We start from the raw sequence: 17,672 nt of genomic DNA on the forward strand, positions 1-17,672 counted from the left end.
CTCAAACCATTGAGTCATTACGCTCGAAAGACATGATATTTGAGATCGTATACAGCCCAGTGGCTCTCAGAGGGTTAACAGGATACATCTGCAGTAATAAAGTTGATTATTTATGATAATAAACTGATTTGATGAAAATAAACTAAAAAAACGTACAGTTTAGTTAATTTTCCAATCTCGGATGGACACCGGCTTTAAAAACTCCAAACTGCTGCAGCAACAACATCCGGACGTGTCCATCACTTTTAGGTGTCCTCTGGAAACACTTCCGATGTCATTTTCTGTAATGTAATTGCGTTACTGTAATGTAATTTCGTTTCTGTAATGTAATTTCGTTTCTGCAATGTAATTGTGTTTTCTTAAGTTGCAGTGCGTTGAGCTCTCAGGGCCACCGTAGTTTTTTTTAATAAAAATGTTTAACTTGATTGTGAATACGTCACTAGTTACTGCGGTAAGGGATTTTTTTTTCACAAACTAACAGCTGCTAAAGTTGTGAGATGATGTCCAAGACCCATGAGAGGTGGTTTGAAAAATGAGCAAGCTATTGAAGCTACAAACTTGAAATGTGCATAATTTAGGAAAAATATTAATGATACCCATGATTTGCAGATGATTTGTTATTATTTAGGTGTGACATGTTTCAGGGCTGTCACTACATATAATGGCAGTCATTTGAGATTTCTATGTTGAAAAACCCAAAAGTGATTGAAGATTGAAATAGGATGTATTGCACTTTGATGACGGTCCCTAACTACACCTGTAGTGACTGGCTGTGGGACTGAGATTCAGTTCTTTGCGCTCTCAACTACATCATCATCTTTTTTCACTTGGTTAAAAAGTGAAACCTCTTCCTAAATCAACTCTCCAACATATTCCAAAACTGGGAGACATCAAGGCTTTGACTCAAAGCTATTGAAGGTAACAGCCACGAAAACCGGTGAATGTCAAATATTAAATTAACTTCACCCCGGTTTAAAACCGTTGTTGTACCAGATTGTTTATCTCAGATGAATTCATCTGTTGATGCATCAATCCTTAAAGAAGTTTGCGTGAAATGTCATGAGTTGTGCTGCATAAAAGGATATCCAAGTAGATCCAGAAGGTCTGGAGTGGGACTTCTTAAACATCTTGACAGCAATGTAATTTAACATGACTTAATCTTAGCCTCTTCATTCCTGACATTTTTGTATGATTAATTTCCCTACAATTTATCCAAAAGGTAATGGAATGTTACATTAGAGCCATCCTTACTTCTGAGGAAACTGCTGGCCGACTATACCACATGAATCACTAAATCTGTGGTGTAATTTTACACGGCACAAGAGAGCAGATGGTCAGGCAAGGGTTAAAGAAGGTGATTACAACTGTAATAATTTATAATAATATAAGTTATTATTTTAGTATTGTAGTCTGAAGGGGTGTTATTAGTATTAGTATTAGTGTTATTATAATCCTTGATGTGATACTGGAAAATGTTTTTAACCTGTACATGTGAAATAGCAGCTTCCCTGTTTTTGGTTGGTACTGTGAAGGAAAATACACGAGGTTTAATGTGAAATCGTTGTTTTGCTTCTGTATATTACAGAAAAAATACAGGTCTTTTTTCATTTTTGTCAGGTTACATTTGATGACTATGATGGAGCCATTGGATTTGTCAATATAAGAAATGTGCACTGGACATTTGTGGTGAGTATACAGCTACTCATGTAGTACTAAATGCCTTTACAGCATGTGTATGTATGTACAGTATAGCTCATGGTTTGTGCATTTATAGGTGATCAGCCGTATAATTGCTATAAAGATTTATAACTACCTATATGCTGTAGCATATGTAAATGACCAAATGAGATAGAAATAACTATTGGTTATCAGTTCCTCAGGATCCTCTTTTAGTTTTAAATGTCTTCATGGTCTTCATCCCTATCTTAGCGAAATAATTATAGTGAAAACAGAGCACTCGAATGACCCAAAAGTATCTAATTGTTGGTCCCTACTGCTCATCTTAAGTTTGGAGTCTTCTTTCATTCACTATGACCCACTTCAAACTGATCTGACAGCGGTCAATTCTCTAAATACTTTTTAAGCAGAATGTTTAAATATACACCACCATTCAAAAGTTTGGGGTCACCCAGACAATTTTGTGTTTTCCATGAAAACTCACACTTTTATTTATCAAATGAGTTGCAAAATGAATAGAAAATATAGTCAAGACATTGACAAGGTTAGAAATAATGATTTTTATTTGAAATATTAATTTTGTTCTTCAAACTTTGCTTTCGTCAAAGAATGCTCCATTTGCAGCAGTTACAGCATTGCAGACCTTTGGCATTCTAGCTGTTAATTTGTTGAGGTAATCTGTAGAAATGTCACCCCACGCTTCCTGAAGCACCTCCCACAAGTTGGATTGGCTTGATGGGCACTTCTTGCGTACCATACGGTCAAGCTGCTCCCACAACAGCTCAATGGGGTTGAGATCTGGTGACTGCGCTGGCCACTCCATTACAGACAGCATACCAGCTGCCTGCTTCTTCCCTAAATAGTTCTTGCATAATTTGGAGGTGTGCTTTGGGTCATTGTCCTGTTGTAGGAGGAAATTGGCTCCAATCAAGCGCTGTCCACAGGGTATGGCATGGCGTTGCAAAATGGAGTGATAGCCTTCCTTATTTAAAATCCCTTTTACCTTGTACAAATCTCCCACTTTACCAGCACCAAAGCAGCCCCAGACCATCACAGTACCTCCACCATGCTTGACAGATGGCGTCAGGCACTCTTCCAGCATCTTTTCACCTGTTCTGCGTCTCACAAATGTTCTTCTGTGTGATCCAAACACCTCAAACTTTGATTCGTCTGTCCATAACACTTTTTTCCAATCTTCCTCTGTCCAATGTCTGTGTTCTTTTGCCCATATCAATCTTTTCTTTTTATTGGCCAGTCTCAGATATGGCTTTTTCTTTGCCACTCTGCCTAGAAGGCCAGCATCCCGGAGTCGCCTCTTCACTGTAGACGTTGACACTGGCGTTTTGCGGGTACCATTTAAAGAAGCTGCCAGTTGAGGACCTGTGAGGCGTCTATTTCTCAAACTAGAGACTCTAATATACTTGTCTTCTTGCTGAGTTGTGCACCGGGGCCTCCCACTTCTCTTTCTACTCTGGTTAGAGCCCGTTTGTGCTGTTCTCTGAAGGGAGTAGTACACACCGTTGTAGGAAATTTTCAGTTTCTTCGCAATTTCTCGCATTGGAATAGCCTTCATTTCTAAGAACAAGAATAGACTGGCGAGTTTCACATGAAAGTTCTCTTTTTCTGGCCATTTTGAGAGTATAATCGAACCCACAAATGTGATGCTCCAGATACTCAACTAGCTCAAAGGAAGGCCAGTTCTATAGCTTCTCTCACCAGCAAAACAGTTTTCAGCTGTGCTAACATAATTGCACAAGGGTTTTCAAGGGTTTTCTAATCATCCATTAGTCTTCTAAGGCGATTAGCAAACACAATGTACCATTAGAACACTGGAGTGATAGTTGCTGGAAATGGGCCTCTATACACCTATGTAGATATTTCATTAAAAACCAGACGTTTCCACCTAGAATAGTCATTTACCACATTAACAATGTATAGAGTGTATTTCTGATTAATTTAATGTTATCTTCATTGAAAAAAACAGTGCTTTCCTTTGAAAAATAAGGAAATTTCTAAGTGACCCCAAACTTTTGAACGGTAGTATACATATTTAATTCCACGTGTCATGAATCCGGCACTTATTTTGTGCGGAGTGTAAGAACATTTCTGCGCACATATTAGTGAATGAGGCTAAAAATGTTTAAAGAATATTAGGGCATAATATTCTAACAATGTTGTAACTTAACATTTTAAGCCTATTACCCAACATTTGTCGAACTGTTGCCGTTCCCGTTCAGGGCATGTGTATGGAATGCATGGTAACATTCTCAGAACCTTTTTTTGACAAAACTTACTACTTTCAGAACATGTTTTAAGGTTATTAGAAATTAATGTTCTAATAATGTTATCCGTAAACATTTTAAAAAGGTTATTATGAACATTTTTATAATGTTTTAGAGAACTTAAACAGGAATATTCTGGGAACCAAATAAAACTACCCACTGAAAACAGTATAACATTGCATAGTAACATTCCCAGAACCTTTTTACAACAAACATGTTATCCTTTTCAGTAACATGTTCTGATTGTTGGTGCTAAAGGTTCTAATACTGTTATCATTAAACATTTTAAGAAGGTTAAGCTAAAATTGTTTTGAAAGTTTTTAGAGGACATTTTACTATCTTTATTTTCTGGGAACCAAAAAAAGACAACCAGCTGAAAACATTAACAGAACATTGTTGGTAACATTCCCAATGCTGTTATTTTACTAGTTAGGACAGTTTAACTGTCCAGCTCTTTGGTCCAGAGCAAGATGGTTCATCAAACTGACCAGAGGCTCAGTATCTGACAGTTATGTCCCTGATAAGCGACTTTGGGCCTCCAGATTTACACCCTGGCAGAATGTTAATTTAATGCCTGGCAGTGTGAAGTTTTGGGTGGTGAAGTGGAAAGTAGCAGTGTGGAAGTAGTAGTAGAGGCTGGGTGTGTTGTAAGTCTAATTTAATGAAGGGGAACCAGCATTTGCATCTCCTCACTCATCTGAAAAGGAAACAATTTAAGGGACCAATAACCTCACAGTGACAGATGGAGACTGAGAAGCTTTGTCACCATGTCTCATATTAGACTGTGTTTGGTGTAAATACTGACAGAAAGAAAAACTACAGACCCAGTGCTGTTAAACTATTCTTTCTGCATGTAGAGATACCTTCATCTTACAAGTCTTACATTATGGGATGGATTTGAATGCTTTGTACATATCAGATAACAGCAGTGAACTTCATTATATATAGATGTGATTATTGCTCTCCCTATTTTGCACTCCTAAAGCTATTTTTGCTCTATTCTGGTTTGCACTACTGTGTTGTGTACTTGCATGTCACTTTAGTACTTAATGTTATGCACTTATATGTTCAAAAGCTTATTACGTATATGTTGACTGTTACTTATACATTGAGTACCTATATGTCTACTAATATGTTTACACTGGGGATTAGGGAGAGACAAACCCGTATATGTCCTTTACATAAGCAGAATTGACAATAAAGTAGATTTTGACTTTGTTAACAGATTGTTCTGCTGCTTTAAAGAAAACACACACACACACACACACACACACACACACACACACACACACACAAGCACAAATATTTGATTGTATTGGGTTTGACTGATATTCATTACGATGATTTTTATATTTTCTTTTGTGACAGTCACCAGACACACAAAAGTGAAAATTCTGGCAGAACTCAATTATATAAAACACGTGGTTAAAAGGGAGCACCAACCACTACATTGAATCTACTGTGAGGACATTCAAACAGGATTCCCACTCATCCATCTCCTCTTTCTGCAGGGAAATCAGCAGAATGCTTCCCCTCAGCCCCTGAATAGCTGCTCCCATCAGCAGCTGGGTTTTATCTGACATGTCCCAGCAGCTCAGGAGATGATGATGTAGCTCTTCTTCTTCCTAAACCTCTTTTAGCACCTGAGAAACCAGATGTGTTGCCCTGCTTCATTTCTTTCTTGTCTGTCTGCAGTGTGCAGCTCACATGTTTTATATTTTACGGCAGGGCTATATTCCATTTTAGATTCACATTATATTAGAAAATGTCATATCGAGGTTCTATATGACCAATTATTGTGCCAAAGTGTGAAACCTTTTGAAGAAACCTTCCCCAGAGTTATGTCTCAGTAACAACAGTGTTAGAATTCCTTCAACCAAATAACAGTAAAAGCATAAAGACCCTGATTTGGGGATGGGTTCACATCACACCAAAAGGTCCAGTTCCTGGTTTGAATCAGTGTCAGTCATATATTGTTTGAATTTTCCAAATGATCCAGTTCGTGTTCACAAAGGCAAAGCGCCAACGGCTCAGAAAGTGTAAACAAGAGCCATGTGATGGAAATGTCGCTCTATTATTGTCATTCAATCGTGCCGGTAAAAACACAACAATCTCAATTTCTACTTGAATATGGTACATCATGGAACACTGTCAGGTTCTGTTGACCTGGAGTGCATATAATCAAACATTAGAGGACCGCGCATATGAACATCTGATGAGACAGCGAGCATTAAATAATTGAATATTCACCATACATCACTTCCTCCCGTTACTGTGACTATCCACAGCAGACGACAATGATTAGGTGCATGCTCCTCCGGGCTCCTCCACGTACGACTCCACATCTACTGGGCTCACAGTGGGTCTTGAGTTAAGAATCATGTCGTCATACCACACAAATTTGTCCTTTACATCTGCAGAGCTACCACTTTTCTGCAAAGCGTTGCGTACTTTGATCTACTGTTGGTGTAGTTTTTTTACTTTAACTCGACACTGCTCAACAGTTCGCTGGAATCCTCTCCTTCATTTTCTCGCTAAGTATTTTGAATACCTCTGTGTGTTCCTATGCACCTTCTCTAGTATTCGAGATATGTTCTCTTCAGCCCAAATATCCAGGAGGCATCTCACTTCATCCTGAGTCCATGTTTGACCCCTGCCAGTCATCATTTTGGCCGCAAACGGTGTGGTAGCCCTCCGGTCATCAAAACAGGAAGAGAAAACCTTATTAAACCAATTAAATGACAGATAAACTGGTATGCTTCCTGTTATTGGTTCGAAGGGAGGTCACACTAGAAATTAACTGCTCCAGAGTTCACTTGACAGCGGTCCGAAAACCACCTCTAAACCCGCCCTAAAACATTTAAAACCTTAGAATATTAATTTTCACTGTGTACCATATGTTGTACATCTATTGTAAGTTGCTTTGGAGAAAAAGCTGTACAAATTGATAGAATGTTAATGTGTTGATAAAAACAGAATTTAAAAAAAAATATTAATTGTTAACCACAATTAAAACTACGTAATTCTAAATTGTAATTAAGTGCGTTGTCACAAAAATCTCCCTAACGCTTATCAGATTATAGCTTGTGGAAATAGGTTACAGACCATAGTCACCGTATGTGTGGCTCACTCTGACACTGTGCTATCACAAAACCCATTTTATCATCTAACTCTGCTATACAGAAAATAGTTCAACTAAGAAGTTTCATCCTGATGATCCACCACTGAATTAGTAGTTTGTTGTCCTACAGTAATTCCACCTATTACAGAAATAAACCAGCAGATACACTAGTCCTGCTAAAGGGTAACCTCTGCAGTTTGTGAACACAAATGGATGAACAGTTCATTGTTTAAATGTGGCTTCAGATTGTGACTGGGCTATGAGGACAAGTTTATCTGACATTCCTCCTCAGTTTGAATGAAAGGTTCTGAGAGCTTTATCTGTACCAAGCACATCGCTCTGCGTCTCCACAGCCTCTCCATGAAACTTAACAGTTTCTCTCTGCATCCCTGTCTGTAGTTACAGCTCTCTGCCTCTGCAGGGCAGCAAAGTGACTGAAGGCTGAAAAAGGCCACAAGTGATTGCATGAGGTGATGGTGATTATCTGCAGGTTTGGAAATCATCAAGCAGATTTTCTCCATCACATTAGCCATGTGCACTGCTGATCATGCAACTTCCTGGGAGCTGATGGGTTTTCTTTACAGACACAGTGAAAAAGGAAAGATCTTGGCACAACAATATACATCATGAGAACATGAGCTGCTGTGGTCTAAGGGTTGTTTGAGGTGTTCGAAGGTCTCCACAGACATTTGGAGCCACCCATGATAAACCTGTCTCAGTCCTATGCAGGTTTGTATTTGTCCAAAAAGAGTTCAACAGCTCCTTGTTGGATTGGACATGACAGATTTGTGGATGAAGCACAGACTAACTGCTCTGATGTCCTGCAGAGGAGCCTTGATCCATTTTTAATATACTTACTGTTCATGTCCCATCATGTAATAGTCACACTGTTTTCTCCTAACAAACTGTTAAAAACCAAAAGCAACAGTAATCTGTAAATGAACTGCAATTTATTATCATCTTTGTAAAGTTTTATATAGAAGTGATATTTACACAATTTAATTGAGACAATTCAAAGTTTCACTTTAATTCAACATCTTCTCTTAATAAAAAAAAAAAAAAAAAAAGAACATAAAGGTTAAACCTGAAGAAGCAACAATATGTTGGAACACCAAGTTAAAGTTGTAAAACACTATTTCTGTCTTCTTGTGTTCCAGAGGGGGTGTGTGTGTGTTTTGTCTGGCTCTGTAGATCTAGCTGTAGTTCCTGAGGTACACCAGTCTGTGAGGCTGGAACTTCTCCCGACAAAGGGGGCACTCTGCCTATAAGAAGCATCACACAAACACACATACCAATGTTACATTTACACACCCAGGGTCAGCAAGTGTCTGTATTATTTTCACACTTGAGGGCTTGGTGGGGTCAGCTTGTTTAGAAAAAATTATCCAGAGAATGAATTTACACTGGTCAGCTACGAGCAGTGGTACCCTGGTTTGAAGAGAGTTCACTGTGGAACAACTTGACCAATACTTCCCTCATTAAATCATTTCAAAGCCATTTTTCCTCCATTCAGTTTGAAACCTGATTGACATCCATGTTTACTAGCTCAAGTTCTAGCTCTGTCTGCATTTGTTGGAGCCTGATTGAGGCAGATGACCTCCCACAAGGAGTCAGGTTCTGTTCAATAGTTCTACTGAGTGGGAAAGTTGTTCTCACCACTGTCACCATGTGTCATCACATGGGGGAACGTTCTGTGTCTGTATAATAATAATAAAAATAGCTTGCATTTATATAGCGTCTTTCAAGAGACCCAAGGATGCTTTACATATGTCTGTGAGGACAGAACAGAAAAGAAAAAAAGTAATAACACAAAACAGGATAGAAATAAAGAGCAGAGTGGTGCATTAACGGAGGCTAAAAGCCCTAGTGAACAGGTGGTGTTTGAGTTCTTTTTTGAAGCTGTCCAGAGATGCAGCGTTGCGTATTTCGGAAGGGAGAAAGTTCCAGAGGGTGGGGGCTGTGATACAGAAGGCTCTGTCTTCAAAAGTTTGCAGTTTGGTGTTGGGGATAGAGGGCAAACCTGAATTCGAGGACCGCAGCATTCTGAGTGGAGTGTAGGGGTGGAGGTGGTCGGTTAAATATAGTGGGGCTAGGGCGTGGAGGGATTTGTAGGTGAGAAGGAGGAGTTTGTATTTAATGCAGGCCTTTAAGCACTAGAGGTCAATAACTCCAAAGAGAACCATTACAACTCCAGTGTGGTTGAGGGAGGTAATTATGTCTTTGACAAAAGGCTTAGGTTTCAAGACATGTATGTCTCTGTTAGGAAATAATCCCTCAAAACTTCTGATCTTAAGATGTTTGTGTTACAAAACAGTCAAAAGTCTCTGAATAAACAGAGCTGCTTTTGATTCCCTTCCATCATGAGTACTGTTTGCAAATATCCAGGTGTAACTTGTGTAACTGACCTTGGTGTTGCACCACTCTGTGATGCACTCCCAGCAGAAGAGGTGTCCACAGGGGGTGGAGGTGGAGTGTCTCCTCTCCTCCAGACAGAGGATGCAGCGGGCGACTCTGGAGCTCGAGCTCTTTGTGCGCTGAGGACTGCACAGACAGAGTTCATGTCATGTGTTGAATGTAGGTCTTTTCTACAACACAAAGTGGTGTAGTATTTGCACTGGCCTGGCGTGTCTCAATAGCTTGTGATGAATGGAAATATTGACTGGGTACAATCAGCATCCAAGACTTTCTGTATGGTTCAGCTGCTGAGAGCTAGCAAGTCAAAAAGAGTGACCAGACCAAAGTTTCCCAACGGTTTCAATTGGATGACTTCTACTTGAGCCTGTCATAACAACTTTTGTTGGACAAGATATTTCCCCAGAAATTATCAGGATAAATTATATTTTTATCCTAATTTTCAGACCATTTTATACCACTGATATAATGTGGTACATAATTCATAATACAGGTACATAATTCTTAAGAATATTCAGTCCAACATTGGAATTATAATTAAAGATAGTAATATGTCCTAATTAAATACATTTTGTTGCCACTGTTCTTAAACAAATTCGATATACCACCTTGTTCATGTTAACTCTCCTCTCTAATTCGGCTTTAACCAAAAATGTTGTCACTTCATCTCCAGCTGGTTGCGGCTGGAACAGGGCATGTGTGTGTTTTGAGAAGTGCTATATAAATAAAGATATTATTATTGTTATTATTACCCGATCACTCCCGGAGACATAGGTGATGAGATTGGCTAAAATGTTGATGACATTTTAATTTAAACAAACACACATGTAAACACAATGGGCAATTTATGAAGGTCAGCAGAATTATCAAGTTCATATTTAAATGTCGCACTATATATCAATATAGTAATTATTGCTACAGGCCACAATTTCATTTCACTTCAACACTGAAATAATTTCTGTAGAAAAGGATCCATCCTTTTGATCCAACATTCTGCCCTGACATCAAGACCAGAGGAAGAGTATGTGGGCTGTGTCCTTTGGTCTGTTCTGTACCTGAGCTTTCTGTAGAGCTTCCACTCCGTCCTGGCTCTCTGTCTCTGTCTGAAATTGTTGAGCTGGAGACAAACAGTGATGACCAGCTGAAGGAGGGACACGGCACCTAGCAGCCTGTAGCTGCTCCTGATGGTCCCGTCACTGCTGTATCGCCCCATCACATGCAGCTACACACACAGAGAAATGAATGTAGATAAAACATGGTGAAATAAATCAGTGAGGCAGTGATTTAGATCAAACTGGTTTACAATCCGGTACCACATGTACAGCAACGGTTAGCTACATCTAACAAGGTCAGAGTGGCTCAGTAGGGTGTGTGACCAAGTGTCCGAAGCCCTGTTCAGTCCTGGTATTAACATCTGTCCCAAGAGTAGACAAGTAGACAGCGCCAGGGCTGTACAGTAAAACATCTGGGGCTGAGCCCAGAGTGGGGGGTTGTTATTGTATTAATAAACTTATTTATATATGAAACAAGCCTATTTTGTTCCCTAGTAAAGAGAAGAACATATGCACCCCAATATTTACATAACTTCTACACAATGTCACAAATACTGTAAATATTATTTTTTTTATTTCACAACATGTAAGCAATTGTACTAAAGTATTTCAACTTTATGCTACTTTATATTTCTACTCTGTGAGTATATACATGTCAGAGAGAATTGTTGTATTTTATACTGCATTACATTTATTTGACTGCTTTAGTTCCTTTTAAAATTAAGATTTCAAACAATAGATAATATAACAAGCTGTTAAGACACATTGTTCAAGACTAAATAGGTGGTTCTGAAAATTCTTCGCACCTGAAAAGGAAATTCAATTTTTCAAATGTCTGTGACAGGAACTTCTGTTTGCAGGAGTCTGTGTGTCCGCTGGTATCTTACTCTTCAAATCAAATAATCAAATGAATTTAGTAATTAATCGATGATGTCGGATTATGACTCCAGATCATTCCGGTCACTTTAACCCTGATGTCCTGACTGTGCTCGTCATTACGTCTCGTGTTGTGTAGCAGGTGTAAACATGTGTCTCATAAACTCTGGAGTGAATCAAACAAACACAAAGTAAACGTCAGTCCTGTATGTGTCCTAATAACTTGTGATCAGTGATGGTGTTTAATGTTAAAGTGTCAGAGGTCGAGTAACGAGAAAGCAGACTCAGACAGAGACTCTGACACAGGACGACCGGACCTTTAATGTCTGTCCTGAAGCAGCGGTGGTTATAATTATGCAGCGGTGGGACATCGATAAAACAATGAATGTAGCGGAAAACATGAATCGATTATGTTCTTTCACTGCATCGATGCAGAGTCTTCCACGTCCGCATCACGTTGCATTTAAGAATCTAGACATTTATACACCTCTAGTGGATGTTCAGTTGCGAAGGTATTTACCGGTGAAAGTAGCAAATGGCAAATTATTCGGGGCTTAAGAAAAAACTGCCCCGGATACCCAAGCCAGGCGACACCCACGGACGGCGCTAAGTTTGTCTGTTCACTCCTGACATTGAAACACATATTTTTCTCCTGTGAGTAGATTTAATGTCCTTGCTCTAAATGCAAATACACACATACATAAATTCTGTTCACAACAACTCAATTATATTGTATTTACCAAGTTTCTATTTGCATATGTGTCTATTGTGTGTGTGTGTGTGTGTGTGTGTGTGTGTGTGTGTGTGTGTGTGTGTGTGTGTGTGTGAGAGAGAGAGAGAGAGAAAGGCTGTGTGTCTAGTGAGCACGAGTGTGAGAGGACCAGGGAAGTGTCAGAATGGGCTGAAGCTGCTTCCAGACATGCACTGAACTCCGGAGAATCTGTGGACGTTCTTCAGTTTGTGTGAACGCAAATGTCCAAGGCAGAGCCTCCGGACTTTCTTTTGACATTAACACTTTTCATCAACACACCCACTAATGTGAAAGAAGTTTACGTCACTCTTTGGTTGGGCCAACTTCGAAAATAGTAGTAATAAAACAGTATTTTTCTATTTTGTCTAATGTCAGAAATATATGTAAGACATGTAGAAAAAATAAAAGTCACCTACATAGCTGATACCGGTCATCCTCTTGGATAGGTGATAAAAAGAGCCACTGAGGTAGAACAGAGCCACATGGAATCGGTGCAGGAGGGTCAGACCCTGTCGGAGGACAAAAATGGCCGGCAGGCACGCTTTCCTCTGGGGCTCTGACAACAGCCCCACTGCCTTCTGCACCCACCTCCTCAGCCAAGCCTCCAGGCTCCATGTCCCGGCAGCTGTCTGCCGCCGCCTGACACCGCTGAGGCTCTCCTGCCCACCATCCAGCTCGTTCTCCAGGCACACCAGGACCTTGTCCAGGAGATACGGCAAGAGGGCATGACAGAGGACAAAGAAGCCTCGTCTTGCCCGGGAGGGGATCTGCCGTTTAGTGGGATCCACCTGCACGATGCTGACATACTCTTCACCAAGAGTTTGGTAACCTGAGGCAGAGGATGAATCAAATCAAATGCTGCCTACAATAATTGAAATAGTGAAACATGAAGTGAGTAAAGTCGGATGGTGTGGTAGGTGACTACCGGAGAATGTTGTTAAACCATAGTAGACCAGATCTGACAGCAGCTCTATCTCTTTCCTCCAGTCCAGCCATCGTTTGGAACCTACAGGAAATAAACAACAAACAATAACACACTTTAATACTACACAAATGCTTAAGCTCTGCACAGACCACAATCGTCATTCTGAGAATCACCAGCTCAGCTTTTACCCGAAACATGAAACAGCCATGACATTGAAATTGTTCTATTAACATTATTAAAAACACTATTAGACCTTTTGTGTTAATGGTGGAGAGAGACTTGTGATTAGAATAAACTACACATGGGAAAGTGTTGAGAGAAGTATGGTTCTCTCAAACATCTAAACACAGAGTCGATATACAATGAGTTGTGTTAGGAAATAAAAGCTCATAAACTTCAACACTGAATTTAACCCACAAACATCAGCATTTCCATCAAAACGATTCCGTTTTGAAATTTGGGCTGTCAGTCGGTTATATTTTATAATCGGTGACTAAACACAATAATGAATTCAGTCTTCAATCCAGACTAGAGGATAGGACGCTCTTACTTTGCCTACATTTGCTAAACCTACCTAAAGCTACATACTAAAGTAGAGTAAGCTAGCTAAAGGAGACGTAACTTTCCAGTTTTTAAACCAGAACAAACTCACCAGCAAGTGTTTGAAAAGCTTCGTTGCTGTTGTTTTTCAGGAAAGTTTGATAGTATTCGTCCTTCTGGATGGAGCGAATCAACTGAGAATGGTTAGCAGGGCCGAGGGGCATCGTTAGCTCGCAACAGACAGAAGCCGATGTCCGACGCTTGCAAACGCAGTTAAGTTGCAGTTCACGGTGAAATATTCATGTCCACTGACCGAAGAGTTTCACTCTGAACCCTGCGTCTCTACCGGTGTATCCAAGCAGCAGCTGTCAATCAGTCCTGTCAAACACATTCACAAAGCTACCGAGCTAAAGCTAAAGAGTCCACAGCACCGCCACTAGGCTAGGCTAACTGCTATCCAGTGGTCATCTGTCGGATTATGCCGTTATATTACACCAATATTCTCCAAAATACTTGTTTAGCGAAACTTCATCCAAGGCACACATGGGAAGTTGCTGCTCGGTAAACAAACGAGGAAGGCTGATGGTAAACCTCATCACCAACAGCGCCACTCACCGGCCGGAGGGAGCATTACAAGCTCACTTTCTGTGATAAGGAATAGACCATTTTCACAGCAGACATTTTGACATTAAATTACAATAGATGAACTGAAGCGTTACTAATCACATTAAGTAAGACTCTAACTCAATACAAATGAGCCTGCAGCTGCATTTAACAACTACTTCATGTCTGCTGTGAAAAAGCTCTATGAACTATGAACCTTCCTTTTCATAATCAGTCTGTATTTTTAGTAAATACATACTCATATTGTGAAGTATAATCTGTTTTCCTGTCAAGTCCATTGACATTAAAAGTCAAGTGCAACAAAGTAGAATATATTGCTTTTTTGGGGGTGTAATTTCAATTGTTCATTTTTCTTCTGATAAACTGTGGACCACGATTGACAAACCAACTATAATCAAACTGTCAAATAAAAGGTAAGGTGTGTGAGAACTTGACTGTCATAAGGACAGCACTTGGTGAATGAATGTGTTGCCTGTAGCCTCACTGAGATTTATGTTAGAGCAGAGAAAATGTACTTTGTTGATATGTTCATGTTTATTGCATATTATCTAATGCTGTGGTCACATTGGGCGGCTGTGGCTGAGGGGTAGAGTGGGTGAAGGTGGGCGGTTTAATCCTTACCTGCATCCCGAAGTGTCCTTGGGCACGATACTGAACCCCTAAATGTCCCCTCATAGAATGCACTAATTGTAAGTCACTTTGGATAAAAGCATCCGCCAAATGATATGTAATGTAATGTAACATATTGCGCCTGCTATGATATTAGAAGTAAAGCACAACCTGTTATTTGATTGTGTGAGAGTTCTGCCAGAATCATAATAAAACCCCTATTAAACAAATACAACAGTTTATTTCATTGTATTGACTTCCAAGCATCCAGGTCACAACTGGTATGGCATTGGTGTATTTAATTTATTGCTTTTTAATAAAACAGATATTTCTTGCAGTTCAGCGTTAATAACAAAATTAATAACAAAATGAACAAACAAGTTAAAATAATACGATAACAATGTATTTTAAGCTAAATCTGAAGCTACAGATAATTAATTGATTCACAGTTCACAAAGAAGAACTGAAAAAAATAATATAAATTATATTTGATTCGTTTGTGCCGTATTACTGGACCATAGATCCTCTAGCTGGTGTGCACATTCACCCAGCCTTTATATAGCCTCCCCTTCTCTAGTCTCCTGACAGGTAATTATCTCCGCCCACTCCCAGTCTCATAGAATAGACATTTAGGCTTGAGATTCTTGAACAAAGACTGAATTTACTCCATTGATTTGTGTCACCTGTGATCATTGCAAGGGAAAATTAAAAAAATTGAAATGACACCAAACCAAAATCATAGCTTTTTCTGCTTTGTTACATTTATTTTCATTATTTATAGACCCTGGAAATATGGGCCTTCTTGATTTTTTTTAGGAAAACATGTGATACTTTAGTATATACTAACCCTGTAGTATATACTAACCCTGTAATCATTTAATATGCTGTAGAAGGCAAATTCAAACATTGAGTTAACAAATACTGGAATCAACTTAGCCAACAACATACACAAAATATATACCTTTTTCTTGCATAACGTAAATTCCCCTCTAGGTTGATTCCTCATAATTATCCATTGATAAATGGATAAATTAATACTGGCTCATAGTGGACTTGAAAATGTATCAGACTCTAGTCTGTATGAAGAACGCACATCTCAAGATTCATCTAATTGGCTTCATACTCGCACCAGCGAAGTGCAGTTACACATTTGGTGCAATTTGGACAATAGGCTCATTATTAATAAAGTTTGCTAGAGAGAGCTGGTCGCCAGTTTCTTCGGTCAGTGGGGGCACGGCAGTAGTCCCCTCAGTCTGGGGACCAAGTTGAACATGTCTTCTTCTACGAACTCTGATCACCTAGCAGTGGTTTGACCAATTCACTTGTCTTCAAAGTAAAATCACAATGTTTGTCTAGCTGTTGTATTGCTTTATATTTAGTTGAATTAGAGCTTTTATTCTGAAAAGTTTTGAACTTGGGTCTGAAGATTGTGTCCGTTGCTTAACAGACTCTGAAATAGTGACATGTAATGTATGAAAAATTAACAACTGTTCAGTAAATAATTCAAATTTATATAAACCAGAGTAATAAAGGCAATTTGGTTTAATTTGATGACAGAATCTTCATGACCGTTAAACCAGGTAGGATGAACTCAAAATGTTTAACTTCACTCTGCACTATTCACTGTTTATAGAAAGCACTGTTACATTATATTGGAGGCCTGTTACGTTTTAATTATTTCCTGGGATTAGGGAGCACAGATGACAAGGAATAATTGGGAAGTAGCTCTGGAGCATTACCACAGGCTAAGAGACGAGAAAATTCCAAACAGGCAGGTTTAGAATGGCCACTGCACTAGTAGATTGAAAATGTACAGATAATACAAGAAAACAATCCTTTATTTAAATCCAAACACATGAACAATATTATCAAACAATAAAATGTTTGCTAATAGCTATGCTTATAAATGTGTGTTGTATGTACTGCAGTGTTGGAGTATCTGCCACAGACACAATGTTTTAGCATAGTCAGTATAATTTGATCTGTCTTCTATCTGGGGAAGTAGGTGAAGTACATTCATTCAAACCTCAGACAGCTCTGCTGTGATCTGCCTGAGAAGTTGCAGAACCAGTTTCTTTGTCTCCTCACTGCTGCTCCCTGAGCCAGCTGGGTGTACTATAACCTCTAGTAATAATCCCACTCCTATCCCTTGACTGTGAATGTTGGCAGCACTTGTATTATCCCTCAGAAAGTCTGCCCCGCCATCCTGCACACCAGGAAGTTGCACTTTGCTCTCAGTGTGAGGGGAGGAGCTGGGGGCTTGCTTTCCCTCCTCCCTTTAACATGGGAGCTAATTGTAGCCTGTTGCAGAGTAAAGGTGGATGATGTGAGAAGCACTTGGAATAAACTGTTTGGATTAAATCACTGGAGCGCAAAGGTAAGACGCATACTTGCTGCATGCACCTTGTGTTTATCTACCTGCTGGTTTCAGGCATTCAACATCAGCTGCTTTATTTGTTGACTAATATTGTTTCAAGGCATCAGTCCAGACAGGAATTGGAAGTCTGATAAGAAGTCATTACACACAGCTAAGTCGGACCATTGGGTGTGCTAAAAAGTTCAGTCTTCACATGAAGGTGCAGTGATTTGACAATAAACTCAGTTTATGCATCAGTCAGTTCATGAAAAAGTTTCTGTTGCTCTGTTGTATTAATGGATTCTACATGAAACCATTCAGGTAAATAATATTCACCACATTTTAGCTGGATGAGTAAGCAGAGCAGATGTGACAGATAAGCATCGCCTTGCCTTCCTGTGATTTATCACAACAATATAAAAGCACAGTTACAGCTTGTAATAGACT

At 39.4% G+C, this 17,672-nt stretch overlaps 1 protein-coding gene and 1 long non-coding RNA gene across 2 annotated transcripts in view; one reads left to right on the forward strand and one right to left on the reverse strand.

Annotated features, from left to right (window-relative positions):
- The window catches only part of LOC117765200, a 29,294-nt gene extending 12,607 nt beyond the window's left edge, over positions 1-16,687 (forward strand). Inside the window, exons 2-3 of the long non-coding RNA XR_004614529.1 lie at positions 4,393-4,396; positions 16,671-16,687. This is a non-coding gene — a long non-coding RNA (uncharacterized LOC117765200). The remainder of the gene's footprint in view (positions 1-4,392; positions 4,397-16,670) is intronic.
- On the reverse strand, positions 8,011-14,199 carry pex10 (peroxisomal biogenesis factor 10). Its single transcript, XM_034591480.1, has 6 exons — positions 13,749-14,199; positions 13,097-13,177; positions 12,588-13,000; positions 10,548-10,714; positions 9,486-9,621; positions 8,011-8,342 (listed from the first exon to the last, which is right to left on the reverse strand). The coding sequence occupies exons 1-6, from the start codon at positions 13,858-13,860 to the stop codon at positions 8,274-8,276; spliced, it is 978 nt and encodes a 325-aa protein (XP_034447371.1). The 5' UTR covers positions 13,861-14,199; the 3' UTR covers positions 8,011-8,273.
- Positions 16,688-17,672: the final 985 nt, after the last annotated feature.

The sequence above is a fragment of the Hippoglossus hippoglossus genome, chromosome 7 (assembly GCF_009819705.1).
Source record: "Hippoglossus hippoglossus isolate fHipHip1 chromosome 7, fHipHip1.pri, whole genome shotgun sequence".
Classification (NCBI taxonomy): domain Eukaryota; kingdom Metazoa; phylum Chordata; class Actinopteri; order Pleuronectiformes; family Pleuronectidae; genus Hippoglossus; species Hippoglossus hippoglossus.